The sequence below is a fragment of the Sporobolomyces salmoneus genome (assembly GCF_050403485.1).
Source record: "Sporobolomyces salmoneus JCM6883 DNA, S_salmoneus_JCM6883_v1_ctg37, whole genome shotgun sequence".
NCBI lineage: Eukaryota > Fungi > Basidiomycota > Microbotryomycetes > Sporidiobolales > Sporidiobolaceae > Sporobolomyces > Sporobolomyces salmoneus.
In genome coordinates, this window is record NW_027481126.1 from 100,483 (window position 1) to 116,095 (window position 15,613).

General features: G+C 50.9%; 6 protein-coding genes across 6 annotated transcripts; 4 read left to right on the forward strand and 2 right to left on the reverse strand.

The window, feature by feature from the left end:
- Window positions 1-261: 261 nt before the first annotated feature.
- KRS1 (lysine--tRNA ligase KRS1) lies at window positions 262-2,675 on the reverse strand (the record flags this gene model as incomplete). Its single annotated transcript, XM_076633361.1, has 9 exons — window positions 262-381; window positions 459-542; window positions 617-877; window positions 952-1,002; window positions 1,077-1,568; window positions 1,632-2,234; window positions 2,308-2,379; window positions 2,458-2,512; window positions 2,581-2,675. The coding sequence occupies 9 exons, from the start codon at window positions 2,673-2,675 to the stop codon at window positions 262-264; spliced, it is 1,833 nt and encodes a 610-aa protein (XP_076486672.1).
- A 583-nt stretch (window positions 2,676-3,258) lies between these two features.
- On the forward strand, window positions 3,259-5,608 carry JCM6883_005837 (glycosyltransferase family 2 protein; the record flags this gene model as incomplete). The annotated part of the gene is made up of 8 exons (XM_076633362.1): window positions 3,259-3,292; window positions 3,358-3,485; window positions 3,546-3,836; window positions 3,905-4,229; window positions 4,299-4,420; window positions 4,481-4,565; window positions 4,629-4,924; window positions 4,985-5,608. 8 exons carry the CDS (start codon window positions 3,259-3,261, stop codon window positions 5,606-5,608), a joined length of 1,905 nt encoding a protein of 634 aa, XP_076486673.1.
- A 353-nt stretch (window positions 5,609-5,961) lies between these two features.
- On the forward strand, window positions 5,962-7,039 carry JCM6883_005838 (uncharacterized protein; the record flags this gene model as incomplete). Its single annotated transcript, XM_076633363.1, has 4 exons — window positions 5,962-6,203; window positions 6,262-6,357; window positions 6,418-6,598; window positions 6,668-7,039. The coding sequence occupies 4 exons, from the start codon at window positions 5,962-5,964 to the stop codon at window positions 7,037-7,039; spliced, it is 891 nt and encodes a 296-aa protein (XP_076486674.1).
- A 373-nt stretch (window positions 7,040-7,412) lies between these two features.
- Window positions 7,413-9,412, forward strand: JCM6883_005839 (T6SS phospholipase effector Tle1-like catalytic domain-containing protein; the record flags this gene model as incomplete). The annotated part of the gene is made up of 5 exons (XM_076633364.1): window positions 7,413-7,613; window positions 7,690-7,770; window positions 7,836-8,117; window positions 8,181-8,647; window positions 8,716-9,412. The coding sequence occupies 5 exons, from the start codon at window positions 7,413-7,415 to the stop codon at window positions 9,410-9,412; spliced, it is 1,728 nt and encodes a 575-aa protein (XP_076486675.1).
- A 2,331-nt stretch (window positions 9,413-11,743) lies between these two features.
- JCM6883_005840 (uncharacterized protein) lies at window positions 11,744-12,013 on the forward strand (the record flags this gene model as incomplete). The annotated part of the gene is made up of 1 exon (XM_076633365.1): window positions 11,744-12,013. The coding sequence occupies one exon, from the start codon at window positions 11,744-11,746 to the stop codon at window positions 12,011-12,013; it is 270 nt and encodes an 89-aa protein (XP_076486676.1).
- Window positions 12,014-14,399: 2,386 nt separating this feature from the next.
- On the reverse strand, window positions 14,400-15,566 carry JCM6883_005841 (zinc finger CCCH domain-containing RNA-binding protein; the record flags this gene model as incomplete). The annotated part of the gene is made up of 7 exons (XM_076633366.1): window positions 14,400-14,493; window positions 14,569-14,752; window positions 14,839-15,000; window positions 15,072-15,301; window positions 15,361-15,394; window positions 15,456-15,490; window positions 15,562-15,566. 7 exons carry the CDS (start codon window positions 15,564-15,566, stop codon window positions 14,400-14,402), a joined length of 744 nt encoding a protein of 247 aa, XP_076486677.1.
- Window positions 15,567-15,613: the final 47 nt, after the last annotated feature.

A 15,613-nucleotide genomic window follows, 5' to 3' on the forward strand; every position in this document is an offset into this window, starting at 1 on the left:
TATCTTCTCGCACAAAATTCGCCCAGTTTTACACTTTTCTAATCTTCTCGTCTCTTCCGTACTCGGCCTCGAAGCTGATCAGGGCAGAGTATCTCGTGTCAGGTTGCTGACTCGCGCTCAGTCCAACACGCTTCAAGCTTCGAGTCCAAATCTCTCGAGTCGTTCTCTCCATCTGTTTCGTTCTTTTCGAGGAGATAAATTTACAGTCTACTTATTCGCTACCACCTCGGCACCCAACTCCATTCTGAACATTTCCGTTCTTTAAGCCTTGACGTCTCCAACGGTAGTCGATTCCTCAGCACCAGGTTGCGCACCAGGAGCGGCACCAGAGTTAGGAAGAGGCTTGTTCGCGGGGAAGAGGAGGACTTCTTTGATGTTGGTCTACGCACATGTTACAGAGACTAGGATCAGTTTCGAGAAAGAAGAGGTGTACGAGAGAGGGGAGGGGAGGGACTTACGCAATCGGTCAAGAACATGACGAGACGATCGATGCCGAGACCCCATCCACCGGTAGGAGGGAGACCGTGTTCGAGAGCATCGATCTATTTGTACGGGATCAGGGTCAGTTTCACGTCGAAAACGGAGACAGGGAAAGAGAAGAGAGAAGGAAACTAACGAAAGTTTCATCGTAACCTTGAGCCTCTTCATCTCCCTGCGCTTTCTGCTTCATCTGTTCCTCAAAGTTGGCTTTTTGAATGAACGGATCGTTCAACTCGGTGTAGGCGTTGCAAACTTCTCGAGTCGCGATGAAAGCTTCGAATCGTTCGCAGAGACCGGGGATCGATCGGTGGTGTTTCGCGAGAGGGGACATGACTTGAGGGTGACCGACGATGAACGAGGGAGAGATGCATTGGTTCTCGATGAATTCTCCGACGAGCTGCACATCCCGAAAGGGGAAACTATCAGAGACAAGAGAAAAAGAAACTGATAGATCGGAACGTCGAGACGTACCTTGTCGAGAAGACGAGCGTTGGTGCGAGGTTCACTGCAGTCGACGTTGTGCTGTGAAAGGAAGAAGGGGATTGCAAACGACCTGATCAGCACCAGGGACGATTGAACAGTCCTCTTCGACTCACCTTGGTGCAAAGTTCACGAAGGAACTTGTTAGTTTCGTCCGTCTCAAGTTGATCTCCAGGAGGGAACTTGACGTTGAGTTGCTTTTCGAGTTCCTCAATCATATTGAACCTCTTCCAAGGGGTCGTGAAGTCCAATTCCATCTCAGGTCCCTCCTTTCCTTCGGGGTGATATTTGAGTTTGTATCCTCCCGTTAGGTGCTTGACCAAGCCGGAAATCATCGATTCCGTCAAATCCATCAAATCGTACATATCGGCGTAAGCCATGTAGAATTCACAGATTGAGAATTCAGGGTTGTGAGTGAGATCGATTCCTTCGTTTCGGAACACTCGACCGATTTCGTACACTCGATCGAGTCCACCAACGACGAGTTCTTTCAAGTAGAGTTCGGGCGCGACTCGCATGAAGAGGTCGAGGTTCAAGGCGTTGTGGTGAGTGATGAAAGGTTTAGCGGTCGCTCCTCCAGCGATTTGATTCATCATCGGAGTTTCAACCTGCAGGTCTCAGTCAGAATCAACGCACTGTTACGAGCTTAGTGGCGTTGATCCGAGACTCACCTCGAGGAAACCGAGACCATCCAAGAATTTCCTAACGTAATTGATAATCCTCGCTCGCTTGATAAAGACGTCCCTCTTCTCCTGATTCATAATCAAATCCAAGTACCTCTTCCTATGCCTTTGTTCCTGATCCTTGAATCCGTAATGTTCAGTCGGAAGTTGATGCAAGTTGGGAGAAAGGAGGAGCATCGAAGTCGGGGAGATCGAAAGTTCGTTACGTTTAGTTCTCATCGGAGTACCGGTAATTCCAACGATATCTCCTCGACGGAAGAGAGCGTGAAGGGCTTCGAAATCGGCAGGGGATTCAGATTCGGAAGCGTTGGCCATGATTTGGATCTTCTGGCCTTCAGAGTATAAATCGTAGAATCGTAATTTCGCTCCTTGAGCTCGCATCGAGTGAATCCGTCCCGCGACGCTCACTTGGGTATCTTGACTCTTCGAACCGGCTTCCGAACATTCTTTGCCATACTTCTCGATGAAGGAAGGGAGAGAGATCGAGACGTGGAATTTGTGAGGGTAAGGAGAGGGAGTCGTGAGGGTTCGTTCAGAGTTGGGGATCGCTCGGAGTTTTTGAATCGCGCGAGAACGGATCTCGTAGTATTGCTGATTGTGAGGTCGAGTTAGAGATTTCATCAGCGTCGGTTTGTAGCGCAGATGAGCAAAAACGAAACCTCACGTTAGGGGAAAGTTCCTCCTCAGCTTCAGCGGCACTAGTTTGCTTCGTAGGTTGAGGGGGAGCAGCAGCAGCCTGTGGGTCATCACAGAGATTGTCAGCCGAGCTCAATCCAATACTTTTGAGGGAAAGTAAAGCGAGCGAGAAACTGACCTTTTCAGCCTTCTTCTTGGCAGCCTCACGAGCCTTGATACGTTTCTTCATTTCGCTATATGATGAAGTCCCCCTCTAGCTCAGCTTGATCGTCCGGAAACAGCTAAGGTAAGAGCGACTCACGATTTCGAAACCATTTCACCAGTTTCGGGATCCTTTTGGAGGTTAGGGGCATCTCCAGCGGGAGCAGGAGCTTGAGTAGCAGCAGCGTCCGACATCTTGTATCTCGCGAAGGTGGGAGAGGTAGTAAAGGGAGTCGAGTTGATGAAGGAAAGAGGAGGACGAGTGAAAGATCTGAGAGGGATACGACTGAGTTGTTGGGTAAAGGGGCGTAGGAGCATACACTAGCCTGCAATTGATTATTCGGGTGAGTCAAAGAGAGCGGTGCAAAGGTGGATCAAAAAAAGGATGAGAGAGACGAACCTCGATCAATCCAATAAGCTACAGCGCGAGAGGGTGTGCGAAGTTAGTCGGAGCTCAGAGGGATAGAATGAGTGTCAGTAGAGCTCACTCAGGTAGTTTCTACTCGGGTCGTAGTTCTGATCGAGGAGAACCAATTCAGATTCCAAAAGTTTCCCTCCCTTTCACTCCTTCGCTTCACTCCTCACTGTCGAATGCGATCTAGACTTTGGTTATGGGTTCGGAAAGAAGATCGGCAAGCGATAGAAGATATTCTAATCGCAACCGAAAGATCTCTCTCGCTTCGGCAGTTGCTTTTCCAATAATTCCTCTCTCTCAACTCTCACCGCTCTCTCACTCTAGCTAGGGTATTGTTTCTGTTTCGAGTGCCTCCATGTCGACATGCTCTATCTAACGTCTGATCATTTCTCCTTCTGTAAGTTTCCCCATCACTGCCTCGCTCAGAAGTAGAACCGCTGAATGTTTCTCGTCTGTCAACAGTCCTACCGCTCGGTTTGATCGGAGTGTTTCGATACCTATGGTTCATCATCCGTTTACTCGCAGCATGGTCTTACAAACCCATCCCAATACCGAAGAAACCGACCTACTTTCCTCAAGAAGACGTTACCGTTTGTTTGTCTGCCTCTCTCGCCTCCCTTCTCTATGCTGACCTATCCCACCTCGTCTAGATTGTCGTTCCAACAATCGACTCCGATGCGCATTTCCTAACAGCGATGAGATCCTGGCTAGTAGGACAACCCTACGAAATCATCATCATCACGACTTTTGCCGTTCTCCCGGCTCTCGAAGAACTAGCAGCCGAAATGAATCGAGAAGACGCCGAGAAGAATCCAGAGATGGTTAAAGAGGGAATGATGGGTCGAGACGGGAAGGGACGAGTGAGGGTGTTTGGGGTAGAAAAAGCGAACAAGAGGAAACAAATGGTTGAGGGGATCAAGAGAACTCAAACGGATATCATCGTGAGTCATCAAAACAACTCTGAGGATCAAGACCTGATCTGACTGGGTCGAAGTTGGTGATTTGCTAGGTTTTCGCCGACGACGATGCGATTTGGCCCGCTCGATTACTCTCCTACGTTCTAGCCTGTTTCGAAGACCTCTCGATCGGTGGAGTTGGTACATCACAAGTCGTCGCCCCCTTGAGAGCAACCGGTAAATTGACAGTCTGGGAAACTCTCGCTGCTTTCCGATTATCGATCAGAAATGTCGAAATCGCGGCGAGTAGTTACCTCGATGGAGGAATTCCTTGTTTGAGTGGAAGAACGGCGGCGTATAGAAGTATCATCTTGAAGGATCCGGAGTTCATTACACAGTTTACGAATGATTATTGGAGGGGAAAATACCATCTAAATTGTGAGTTGCGAATCTCTCCATCCGCCTGTAGAACGACCGAGCTGATGTGTTTTGATTCGGGATTCACAGCTGGAGATGATAAGTTCTTGACGAGGTGGTGCGTCAGTCATGGATGGAAGACTTGGGTCCAGGTGACGAAAGGTGCAGAATTGAAGAGTACGATGAAGGATGATTGGACTTTCCTCAAGCAGGTGAGCTTTCCCTGCTTTCATAGGTTCTCTTCTAGTCAAACTGACTTCACTCCGCTTTAGGTCCTGAGGTGGACGAGAAACACTTGGAGAAGTGATTTGAGGAGTATCTTCATCGAACGGCATATCTGGACTGCTCATCCCTACGGTACATTCCCCTCGTTTCCCCTCTCTCGTCTTGCCCACTGACTGACATTCGAGTCGCTCTCAGTCGCCTACTCGATGATCGATAAATTCCTCAATCCTTTCACTCTCCTCGCCGGACCCGCTCTCGTAATCTTCCTCTGCGCTCGTTCAGCTTCAAACGACCCAGTCAACGGCGTTTACATCCTCCCCGTATGGAATATCCTCTTGTCGTGGTGTGTATGGCTTACAGCGACGAGGACGGCGAAACTGGCGCCGCATTTGTGGAATCGACCGGGAGATGTGATTTATGTACCGATGTGGGTCGCGTTTGGGTATTATTTCAGTGTGATGAAGCTCTATGCTCTGTTTACATTACACGAGGTGAGTTGTTTCCTCCCTTGCACAAACGCTAGATCGTTGACTGAAGGCTCGTTTTCGCAGGTCGGTTGGGGAACTCGAGCGGGAATCGACACGAACGATAACAAAGGTGACGGAGCTCCCTCCACGACCACTGCGACTCGTTCCTTCAATCCCAACTCTCCACCTCCTTTCCCCGGAGTGATGGCTTCATTCCCCTCTCAATCTCCATCCTACCACACTCTCGCTACTCATCCTCCTCCGACCTCTACCGCCCAGCCGTCTCCAAACCCACTCCCAACCTCCTCTCCCACGTCGACGTATCCCTCTTCTCCTCCTGGAACATATCCCCATCAGCACGAAACTTACGGATATTCGACAACCCTGATTCTCGATCCCCTCTCTCCACCTCGTATTCAACCTCAATTCGACTCCCCCGGACAAGGAATCACTGATTCGCCGTTCCAAAGACTAGAAGTACCTTCCGCTACGGACGAACAATGGAGAGAATGGGAGAGGGTTACGAAGGAAGCGATGGAGAAATTCGAGAAGGAAAGAAGGAGCGCTCAGGGTCAGGGTCAGAATGAGGAACGGAGAGAGGCGGATGAAGGGGAAGAGATCTCGTTCAATGGAGGAGAAGAAGGTCAGGATGAGCGGAGAGGAGAAGGACAGGAGAGACAGGAGGATACGATTCGACTTGTTGGTTGAGGATGTTAGAGCTTTTCGTTCGGATTGTAACGCTTTCTCATTTTTCTCCGGACGGGATTGTCCTCGATGGTCGCCTGATTGGCGGGAAACGTCTGGGTCTTGATAGATGTCCGACGAAGCGAATCGAAAAGCGAAATTCAGCGAACTGCTCCCGCTCACCCGACTCTCCTTCGCAACTCGCTCGCTCTCGATAGATCTGGAACGACACTCTGCAGTAAACCAGCCGTCAACACAAGGCACTCTCCAGCTCAATTACATCACTCTCGCTCTTCATCTCTCAACCTCTTAACCTCCGTCGTCCTACCTCCCTCGCTCTTCCAAGTCTACTCTACCAATCTCGCCACTGTCATAGAATGCCTCCCCGTGCCCGCGCTTCAATCTCCGCCTCTCTCCCTCGAGACATCTCTCAATTCCTCTCTCACTACCCTTCCAACCCCGTCCGTCCTCAAGCAAGCGCGAACCTCGACTTCTACCAGGGAAGAATCGCTGCGAAACCGAGCAAAAAGAAGGTAGAAGAACTACAGAATGAATTGAGGGGGAATTGGGACGAGTTGGAGTATAATCATTCGTTTGTTCAGTGGCTGTTTCCCATTCGGTGAGGAATAGAGTAGAGTGTAGAGGTCATGAGACTGACAAGCGGCTTGAATTCAAAGGGAACAAGGAGTGAATTATCAAGCGCAACCTCTCGAACTTCACGAAATCGCTCAATTGAGACAGGATCCGATTGCAATGTCTCGTCTGATCGAATCGTACGTCGTTCCCACCATGTCGGACTTTACCCTGCGCCGCTAACCTTCTCCTCACTATAGATATCGTATCATGCTCGCATTCTATGGTCTCCGACTCGTCGACGAACAAACTGGTGAATTGACTCTCGAAGATTCCACACCTGCACCATCTCCAAGTTCCTACCTACGTCGATTCCAGAACCTCGAAAGGAATACTCACAATTTCTTGCGAATCACTCGAATTCTAAAATGTCTCAACGAGGTTCACTTTCCTTCTTCTCTGTCTCTTGCTGAACTCCGTCGAGACTGAGTCAGTGGGCTGAATGAACAGTTCCGATTCCCACAACATCCCCCTTCCCTCCTGCTCTACATCCTCGCCCTTCAAGCTTCTTCGAATCATTACCTCTCTTCACCTGGATTGATCCGCTCGATGGATGGGTATTGGAGACACTGTGTGAGAGACGATAGAGATAGAGAGTTTATCGCGCAGAAGGTCGAGGAAGTCAGGAGTGGAGAAGGAGAATGGGACGAAAACGAGTACAGGGAATGGATCAAACGGAGAGCCGCCGAACGAGTGAAGGAGAATGACGGCGAGGATAGCGTAGAAAAGGACAACGAAAGAGAAGGAAAGGAGGATGCAAGTGAGGCAGACAAGGATGGGAAAGAGAGCGGAGAAAACGGCAAACGATGCCCGATTCTGTGAACGGTTTTCGGTAGAATCGAAGTAGACTTCATACGACCTCAACTCTCGACGTTCTTTCCCTCTCCCTGTCCTCGTTGTACGTCGACTAGCTTCACTCTTTTCATCGTTGACTGATAAATTCGATTCTACGGATTCCCTTTTCCTATTTCTCGCTCCATTCAGTCGCCTCTGAACTTTCACCTTGCAGCTCGTCTTAAGTATCGCAGCCTAAGCCCTTATTTACGTTACGAGCGTAACTCCGTCTGACTCATCACCGATTAAAGCTCCGCGGACCGCTCACGGACCTTGTCTCTTTCCATGCCCAAAGCTTCCCACTGCTCTTCCCTTCTTTCCCTCCGCCCCCTTCAATCGAGCGCGATCTCCAGCAACGAGGATGAAACGACTCATTATCTTGTGTGACGGTACCCTCGAAGACGCTGATTCCGAACAAGAAACTCGACTCTACACAAACATTGGTCGACTCCCTCGAGCCATCAAAGAAGAAGACAAGCGAAATGGGACGGAAATTGAACAGATCAAGTTGTACTTGGGTGGAGTGGGAACGGAAGATGGCAAAGTTGGAGGTTTGGTCAGCGTGAGTCGAAATCCTCTGCTCTTCCCGCGTGTTCGCTTGACGAGACATGGAAGCTGACGCCGCTTGACGCGTGCAGGGAGCTCTCGGTACTGGAATCATGGATAGTGTCAGGAACATCTATTCTTTCCTCGGGTTGAATTGGGAGTCAGGCGACGAAGTAAGCTCGAACCCTCTTTCTGCCTCTGTCTCGCTTTCAGTGCTCACCTGTCCATCCTCCTGTAGATCTTTCTCTTTGGATTCTCGCGCGGAGCCTACACCGTTCGACTCGTTGCTTCGTTGATCTCCGTCATCGGAATTCTGCATCCTCGGAAAACCATGCATCTCTTCCCGGCTCTCTTCGAGGCCCTCGATCAACGTACTGGGGATTCTCCGAAAGAAGCTTTCAAGAGTGCCAAGACGATTCAGAAATTATTGGCGAGTTATTCGAGTGAAAAGAGGGAACAGGATCTGGAGTACGCGAGGAAAGGGAAGTTTTTGATCAAATTCGTCGGGTTGTTCGACACGGTAAGCTCTCTCGTCGCATGTAACATCAAAAGTTGAGATTGACTAGCTTGGAAATATTCTCAGGTCGCGACTCGAGGACGACCCTCGACACTTCGCCGCTCTCCCTCGCAAGAACCTCCCGCGATCAAATTCGACTCGTTTGGCTTTGACGAAACTCGACTCGAGACCTGTATCGAACATGCCGTTCAAGCTCTGCCTCTCGACGAATTCCGAGTCGACTACGTTCCCGCCTTGTGGGTCTCGAACCCGCTCGGACGACCGAAGGGCCAATACCTCGAACAGACTTGGTTCTCTGGAGCTCATGCCGACGTCGGAGGAGGCTACATGGATGGAGATCTCGGCTATTTGTCGTTGTGGTGGATGTGCGACAAGGTCAAGGGGATGTTGGAGATTGATATGGAATTCTTGAGGAACAAAATGTGTAACGAAACGGCTGAGGGGTATGGGAAGATGCCTCCTCACAAGTCGAGGGTCGGTCAGTTCTTGTTGGCGAAGTCTGTGGAACGACCTGTGCCGTTGACTATCAACACGTACGTCGACACATCGTTCTCGGTCTCTTCGGAATGCGATCACTGACATTTGTCCTCATCGCGTCTAGCTCCACGAACGAATTCATTCACGCTTCGATTCGATATCAACCCCCTTCTCAGCTTCGTCCTATCGTTTCCGCTCTCTTTTCGAACCCCGACTTGTTCACGACTCTCTCGCCTTTCGAACAAGAACTGAAAGATCATTGGCCGGTTCCCTACTTCTCGATTCGCTCGAAAGAGGAAAAGAAGAAACGAAGGAAGAAGAAGACGGAGGAGGAGAAGCAATCGCTTTCCGATACCGAAGTCGACGAAAAGGGGAACAGCGCTGATTCTCTTTCGAGCTCGACGGTAAAACCTGATTACTCGATTCATTCCCCTCCTCCTTCGCCAGCTCTCACGTCACTTTCTGACGAAGAGAAAGAGAAACCTCTCCTTCTCTCTCCCTCCGAACGACCTCTTTCGACCGCCTCCACGCAAGTTCGCTCCGACTTTCTTTCGACTCGCAGCGACTCGGAAGATCCCGATTGGTACGACGACAACTACAGCGCTCAAAACTTTCGAGAAACCTCGCAACGCTTGTTCCCAAGCACGAACGAACGTCGCCATCTTCTACCGCAGCCTGGGAACCCGTTCAGAGCAATGCGCAGAAAAGTTGAGGAATGGGAAGACAAGTGGAGTAGGAGACAGGAGAGGAAGGAAGAGCAGGAAGAATGGAAAGAGATTGAGAAACAGATGAAACGAGAGAGGAGGACGTCGAGGGAGTAGTCTCTGGCGTAGGCGCTTTGGTTCGTTGTTGCTCGTGTACCATGTTGACCAGGGAGGAGGATGGGCTTTTTCATGGAGTTTTTGTTCAATTTGAGCTCGGTCTGGATCCGTCCCACTTTTTTCTCTTGTTTCCTCTGCAGTTTCCGCTCGGCGAGATCTCCTGCTCATTCAGAGGGTTCGTATGCCGAGCCGATGTGGAGATACCAGAGCAAGCTCCCTCGGCGCCCGTACGCTGCACTTCTGGGGAAGAAGGGTCGTGTTCTCGTACTCTAGCTTTGATTCTGTACCAATCACTGCCGACAGGTTGCCTCCATACGTTGCGGACAAGATGGAACGCTCTGCGGATTCAGTGATCAAGCTCAGGCGGCGAGGTCACACGTTGTCAAACTGGATCCACAATCTCGCCGATTGTTTGAGGCTCTTGCAACGCTCTCAGACTGTCGTCGACTGGGTCCACGGGATGAACTCAGCCTTTTGGGGGACAAGCAAAGGTGGAAGAGCAGTATGTCGTGTTGAGCTAGCGGATGACAGGACATGGAACCCATTGTCTCTTCGATTCGAGGCATTCAATCGAGACGTCTCGAGGCAGATGGTATGCATGAAGGACTTCTTGGGTACACGCATCGGCTTAACTTTCGAGGTACGTACGAGACACTTTACGGGGAGAGTCAATTTTCGTGGACAAACGAGAAAATATTAATTTCCTCTCGATTGGTTTGACGACAGGATCTTAACGAGAGGCGCGAGGGACCACCAGTATACACGTTACCGGAAGAATTTCGGGTCTCGGGCTTCAGTGCCTGTCTCAACGAACCGGCACAAGGTAAAGATTCTGGGCAGTCCAAAACTCGTCATAACGATCCCATCTGATTCCCTCCGTCGTCGATAGAACAAACCTCCCTCAAACCTTCGAGTCGAATCGCAAGGATGTATCATGGCAACACCTCGAACCGGCTAATTTAAGGGGAGGCCTCTAAGGGACCAAGTCGGGGACGCTGCGATGAGGCAAGGAGATTGCGTGGGAGTGCTGGGTGACGGAATCGTTCTGAGTGATTGAGCCGGCGTTCTAGTGTGTGTGGAGTTCTGCGATTCAAGATGCTTCTACGAGGTTTGCTGTGCGCCAACCTGCCTGCCTGGAAGAAGAGAACCGGAAACTGAGAGCGAGACTTTTGTCGCCGCCCCTCATGTCCCTGAGCTGCAGTACGGAGGTAGCTCCTCGAGGTTCAGCGAGCTGGATAACGGAGGAAGACAGAGCATTATCACCAAGAGACTTGATAGCTTGGAATTGGGAAAGATAGCAAGGGCAGATTCTGGGATGTCTGCTCTGCTGAGAGTTAGCTCGATCATACCGGAGTGGCCAAGAACGTCTTACGTACGACTCGTTCGGCTGATTGGGAGCTGGCTCGAGAGGGTCGATTCTGGGTTCAGTCAACACGAAGCCTCGGAAATCGGCAGCGAAGGCGATGGCCACGCACGGGAGCTGATTCGGATACGTTGAGATAGTCGTTCTGTGGCAGGCGAGATTTGGAGGCGAAGAGCAGGAGTGAAACCGAGAGTTTCGAACGAAGTGTCCTTTCCTCCTCGACCATCACTCAAGAAGCCTACTTGACGGGTCCGACGTAATTGTACGCGATCATATTGCCAACACATCCGCCCTCAACGAATCCCGTCAGCAGAAACTCCGACACTCGCCTCATCAATGTTAGATCTTCGACACCTCCAGCTAGCCTCTGTAGCGCTCTGAATCCCAGCGTACCTACCTCTAGACGGCTCTGTTACCATCGAATTACCCTTCGTGCTGAAAGATTCTGCATCTCGACGATATGAGGTATTCGATTCTGCCGACTCTTCGAACTCAACTTCGACCTTTCGAACACGTAAGCCTGGAAATTGGGAAAGAGGAATCGGAGAAGATGAATCGGAGAAGAGGAACCGGAGAAGAGAAGATGTGGTACGGATACGGGAAGAAGCCGTGTGAGCGTCGGGGACGAGGTTTCGGCTGTAAGGCGAGACCGCCGAGACGGTCGAAGACACGGACGGGGCTGCATAATCGATTGCACTCGTAAGTTGGACCTTACGCCCTTCTGATTCATATGTGACGACGTCGAGGTGAGCGCGCCGGACTTACCGCGGTTGCCGAGTGCACGGTTCGATCGAACAGATCTCGTCGGCTTTCCTCTTCTTGCTCCTCTTTGTTCAGGTTCACCTCGGGTTGGCAGGGTTCATAGTGAGTACACGTCCACTCTCAGAGTAGGCTCTCTGCTATGCTTGCAGCCTTGATCGTCGAACGCTGATTGTCCCTCTCCCTCGCTAGTCACCTTTCGCCGCAGAATGGGGATTCCGACTCACTGGAACGTACTTCGGAAGAAGTTTCCAGTCCTAATCGAAGAGATCGCGCATAGGTTGAACCCGCATATCGGTGAGGAAAAGGCAGAGAAGTGGGAACAAGAAATGAAGAGTGAATTCATGAACGAGGAGGGAGAACTGAAGCCTTTCCTTGCGGACTCGGAACCACGTGGAATGTGGGACCTCATGGAGTCTCGTCTCGAAGAAATGAAGGAGTTCGCATTAGAGGATCCTGAAGAATTGGTAAGATTCTAAATGAGTCCTGTCCGCTCGCACAAGCGCTTCTCCCTGATCAAGCTAACGGTCTCTCTCGACTCTGCAGATCGAACCCTTATCCTCTCCCCCTCGCCTCGAGGAGCCCTGGACCGCGACCGGATTCGTTGGCGTGATCAACGCTGAGCGAAAGCGAAGAGAATTCCGAAATTTGGTCGATTCAGTCTCGGACTTCATCGCACAGCGTTTCAATGGCGAACAAGCCAACCGGTGGGTCTACGATATGGAGGGAAGGTTTCTGCGTCAGGGGCAACTAGTCGACATGCTCACAAAGGGCGAACGCGCGTGGAGATTGTTTGTACAGCGAATGAATTTCTATATCATCGAGGTGAGAGATATTCTTCCCTACATGCATAAACTTGTACTGAATGTTCTCCAAACAGTTCCGACGTAATCGAATTTCAGCGACTCGACCTTTCCCGATACTTCTGGGTGCGACAGGAATCGCGGACTACATTCATTCTCGACTTCGGAACGAACGAAGTACGTCACTGAGTTGTGTACCAGCGTTGCTTCCGGGTCACTGATCTGCATGATCGTTTAGCCGCGTCGTTCCGAGACCAAAACCAGTTCAACCCGGTCAGACGTCGTGGGCCTTTCGATACACCACCTGTCTCACCGCGAGGACAGCTTCCGCCAGTGCGTGGAACGTTCTCGGGGTACGGTGTCGTTAGAGGCAGAAGACGAGGCAGGCCAGACGCAAACAACCGTCGCCAACCGTCGCTCGACCTCGAGCCTGGGGAGCTCTATCCGGACTCGACACCTTTACACTGGTAGGATTCGATAGAGTGTGTGCAAAAGGCGAATGCTCAGTCAAGTCAAGAAGAGTCCCTCACGTCAACATCTCGCTGTCGTTGATGTTTCCCTTGATCAATCACTATCTGTTCGTTTCCGTACCTCGTTCAGGCCACGGAAGGGCACAGTTTAATCCGTCCCAATCGAAAGGTCGCTCACTGATGCCGATGCTCTAGGCGTGTGACGACGAGGAGAGGAATTCATCGGACTTACCGCGGACGCTGAGCGCTCGGTTCGGGTCGCAAAAACGAGCTCTGCTCTTGGTCTCCGCTTCTGCCTCTCTTCCTTCGCCTCAGGAAGCGTTTCGATCTCGGTAAGTCTTCCCCCGTTTGGTCTTGGAGCTTGAGTGTTGAGGCTGATTTCCGCTTGCTGTTCTCAATCCGCGCAGACAAAGATGCCGCTCGAGTTGAATCGGCGTCGAGACGACTTCGTATCTACCGTTGAAGAGCTCACGGACAATCTCTCGTGGCGGGTAGGCTTCAGTACACTCAGGGCAAAGCACTGGCAACAAGCCATGCACAGAGCATTTATGAGCGGGAACGATCTCGGGGGTTTCTTCACGGATCCCAGTCGAAGTGGTACGTGGGAGCTCATGATGTCTCGTCTCGGTAAGATGAAAGAGCTCGCGACCTCAACAGACCAGGAAGACCGTCAAAAATTGGTAGGGCTCTGGACGAGTCTTTTGTGCTTTTATTGTTTTCTTGGATCAGGCTGACGGGCCCCTTGATGATTCAGATCGTGCCGGACTCCTGGCCTTATCGCATTACGCCGACCTGGACCGCGAACGGCTTTGAGGAAGAGATCATCGCTGAGCAGAAGCAGAACAAATTCGAAGAGCTTGTCATCGAAGTCGCAGACCTCGCCGAACCCAGTCTCGGAAAGGAAGAAGTCACCAGCTGGGAGAGAGCGATGGAGGGGAGATTCCGCGTTAAAAACGAGCTGGTCGATTTTCTCTGCGATGACGAGGCGTGGCGATTGTTCCTGGAGTGTTTGAACGAGCTGATCATTGGTGTAAGAGGCTCTCCACTGCAAGCGCCTCGATACATGACTGACCCCTCTCGGTACAGTTGCGAAACCACACGCCTGTTATTCTTCCGTCGCCGGACAGCCTCGTGACCACCATTATTGAACTCGTCCGCCGCGAAAGAGGTATGTCACTTGACCTTACTCAGGTGTCCCACGCAATGATGCTGACTTCTTCCAACGTCAATTTGCCACAGTCCGAGCAGAACATCCTGCATCGAGGCGAGACAGAGCCGCGTTCAGTGCCGCCAGTCGCGATGCAGGGCCCGCCCCGCGTGATTGGCGTTCAGAGCCTTCGTATCGCCGGAGGAGTCGCTCACCCACGATTGATTGACGAAATCTCGCTCTTTCTATCTATCCCTTGAAAGTATCGTTTCGTGAACTCCTATTCTTTTTTGTCTAGCGAGCCCTACTATGCCCCTCGTCTTGCAACAGTAACATTTACTTAGCTCCAACGTTCTCACAGCAGAGTGACGCGACCAGAGAGATGAACGAGGTGAGGGAACGAGGTACTTTTGACAAACTGCAGATTCTACTCGAATCTTTAACCTCAGTAACGTCCACCTCCACCTCCTCCTCCTCCAGGTCCATCGGCTCCAAATCCAAGCATTTCCATCTCTTTCCTTCGTTCCTCGTCTCGAGGACTACAACGCCAAGAAAAGGTTGTCAGTTCTCGGTTTTCGAGATTGAAAGAAAAAGCAGCGATTCGAGTGACTCACTTTGGGTTCTCGATCCTTTCCTTCTTCTGTTGTCTCTGCAATTCCCTCAACAGTTTCCTCGAAGGGTGTCTCAAGTGCATGAAGTTGCAGAAACCTCCTCGATCGCATTGTCCGAGATCGTTTTGTCGACAACAAGCTTCTCGGAAATCTGTGACGGGCGATAGCTCAGCGTAGAGTGGTCGACCTAAACGCGATCATGTCAAAAGTGGTTAGTCATAGGACGAAGAGAGAAAGAGGGAGAAGAGGGAGAAAAAGAAAGGAAGGACTCACCAGCGTACCAACGCTTGTTCAAAGCTTCTACTGCTGATGCCGCTTCATCTTCCCAGTCGAAACGAGCGTACACGTTCCCGATCAAGTGATCTCCGACGTTATCGCAAACGTGCATCTCCAACAAGTTTCCGTACTTAACTAATTCACAATACACATCTTCGTCTATACATCCCCGTACAATCTCGTCAGCTCTCGAGGTCAACTACAGAGAGAGCAAGAACAGGACAGCTTACAGAACTTCTCGAAATATTCCGAAGTTTCATCTTCACTCATCTTCGATTCCAAATTCTGGCCATCTACTGGCGGTGCTCCGGGAGGTCTCAAGTGAGGATTCGAAGTCATTGCGGGGTTGTGCATCGGGTTTTGATACATGTTGTACACGACGAGGGTCGTCGAGAATTGAGGTTTGATGTGTTTCCGGGAACAACGTTCTCCGTGTCGACAAGCTCCGATCTTCAAGTAGCTGTGGGTCGAATTGAGTCAGTAATGAGCTCGAGGATTGTGTCAGAGAGAGTTACGTACAAGGAACAGTTGACTTTGTCTTGTTCGGAACCATCTGGAAACTCAGAGAAGGAAAGATCAGTGGCTGGGCGTAGCTGAGGGCGGAGGGTACGTACAAATGGCAGCCAAATGAGAAGCACCACCGCCGTGACTATCCTCGCGTATCGATCAGTCAGCCTTCAGTTTGATCAAAGTGAGAGATGAGCGGGAAAGAGAACTCACGACATGATGGGGGACGATCTATAGGGAAGATAGATCTTAGGGTACCTGCGTA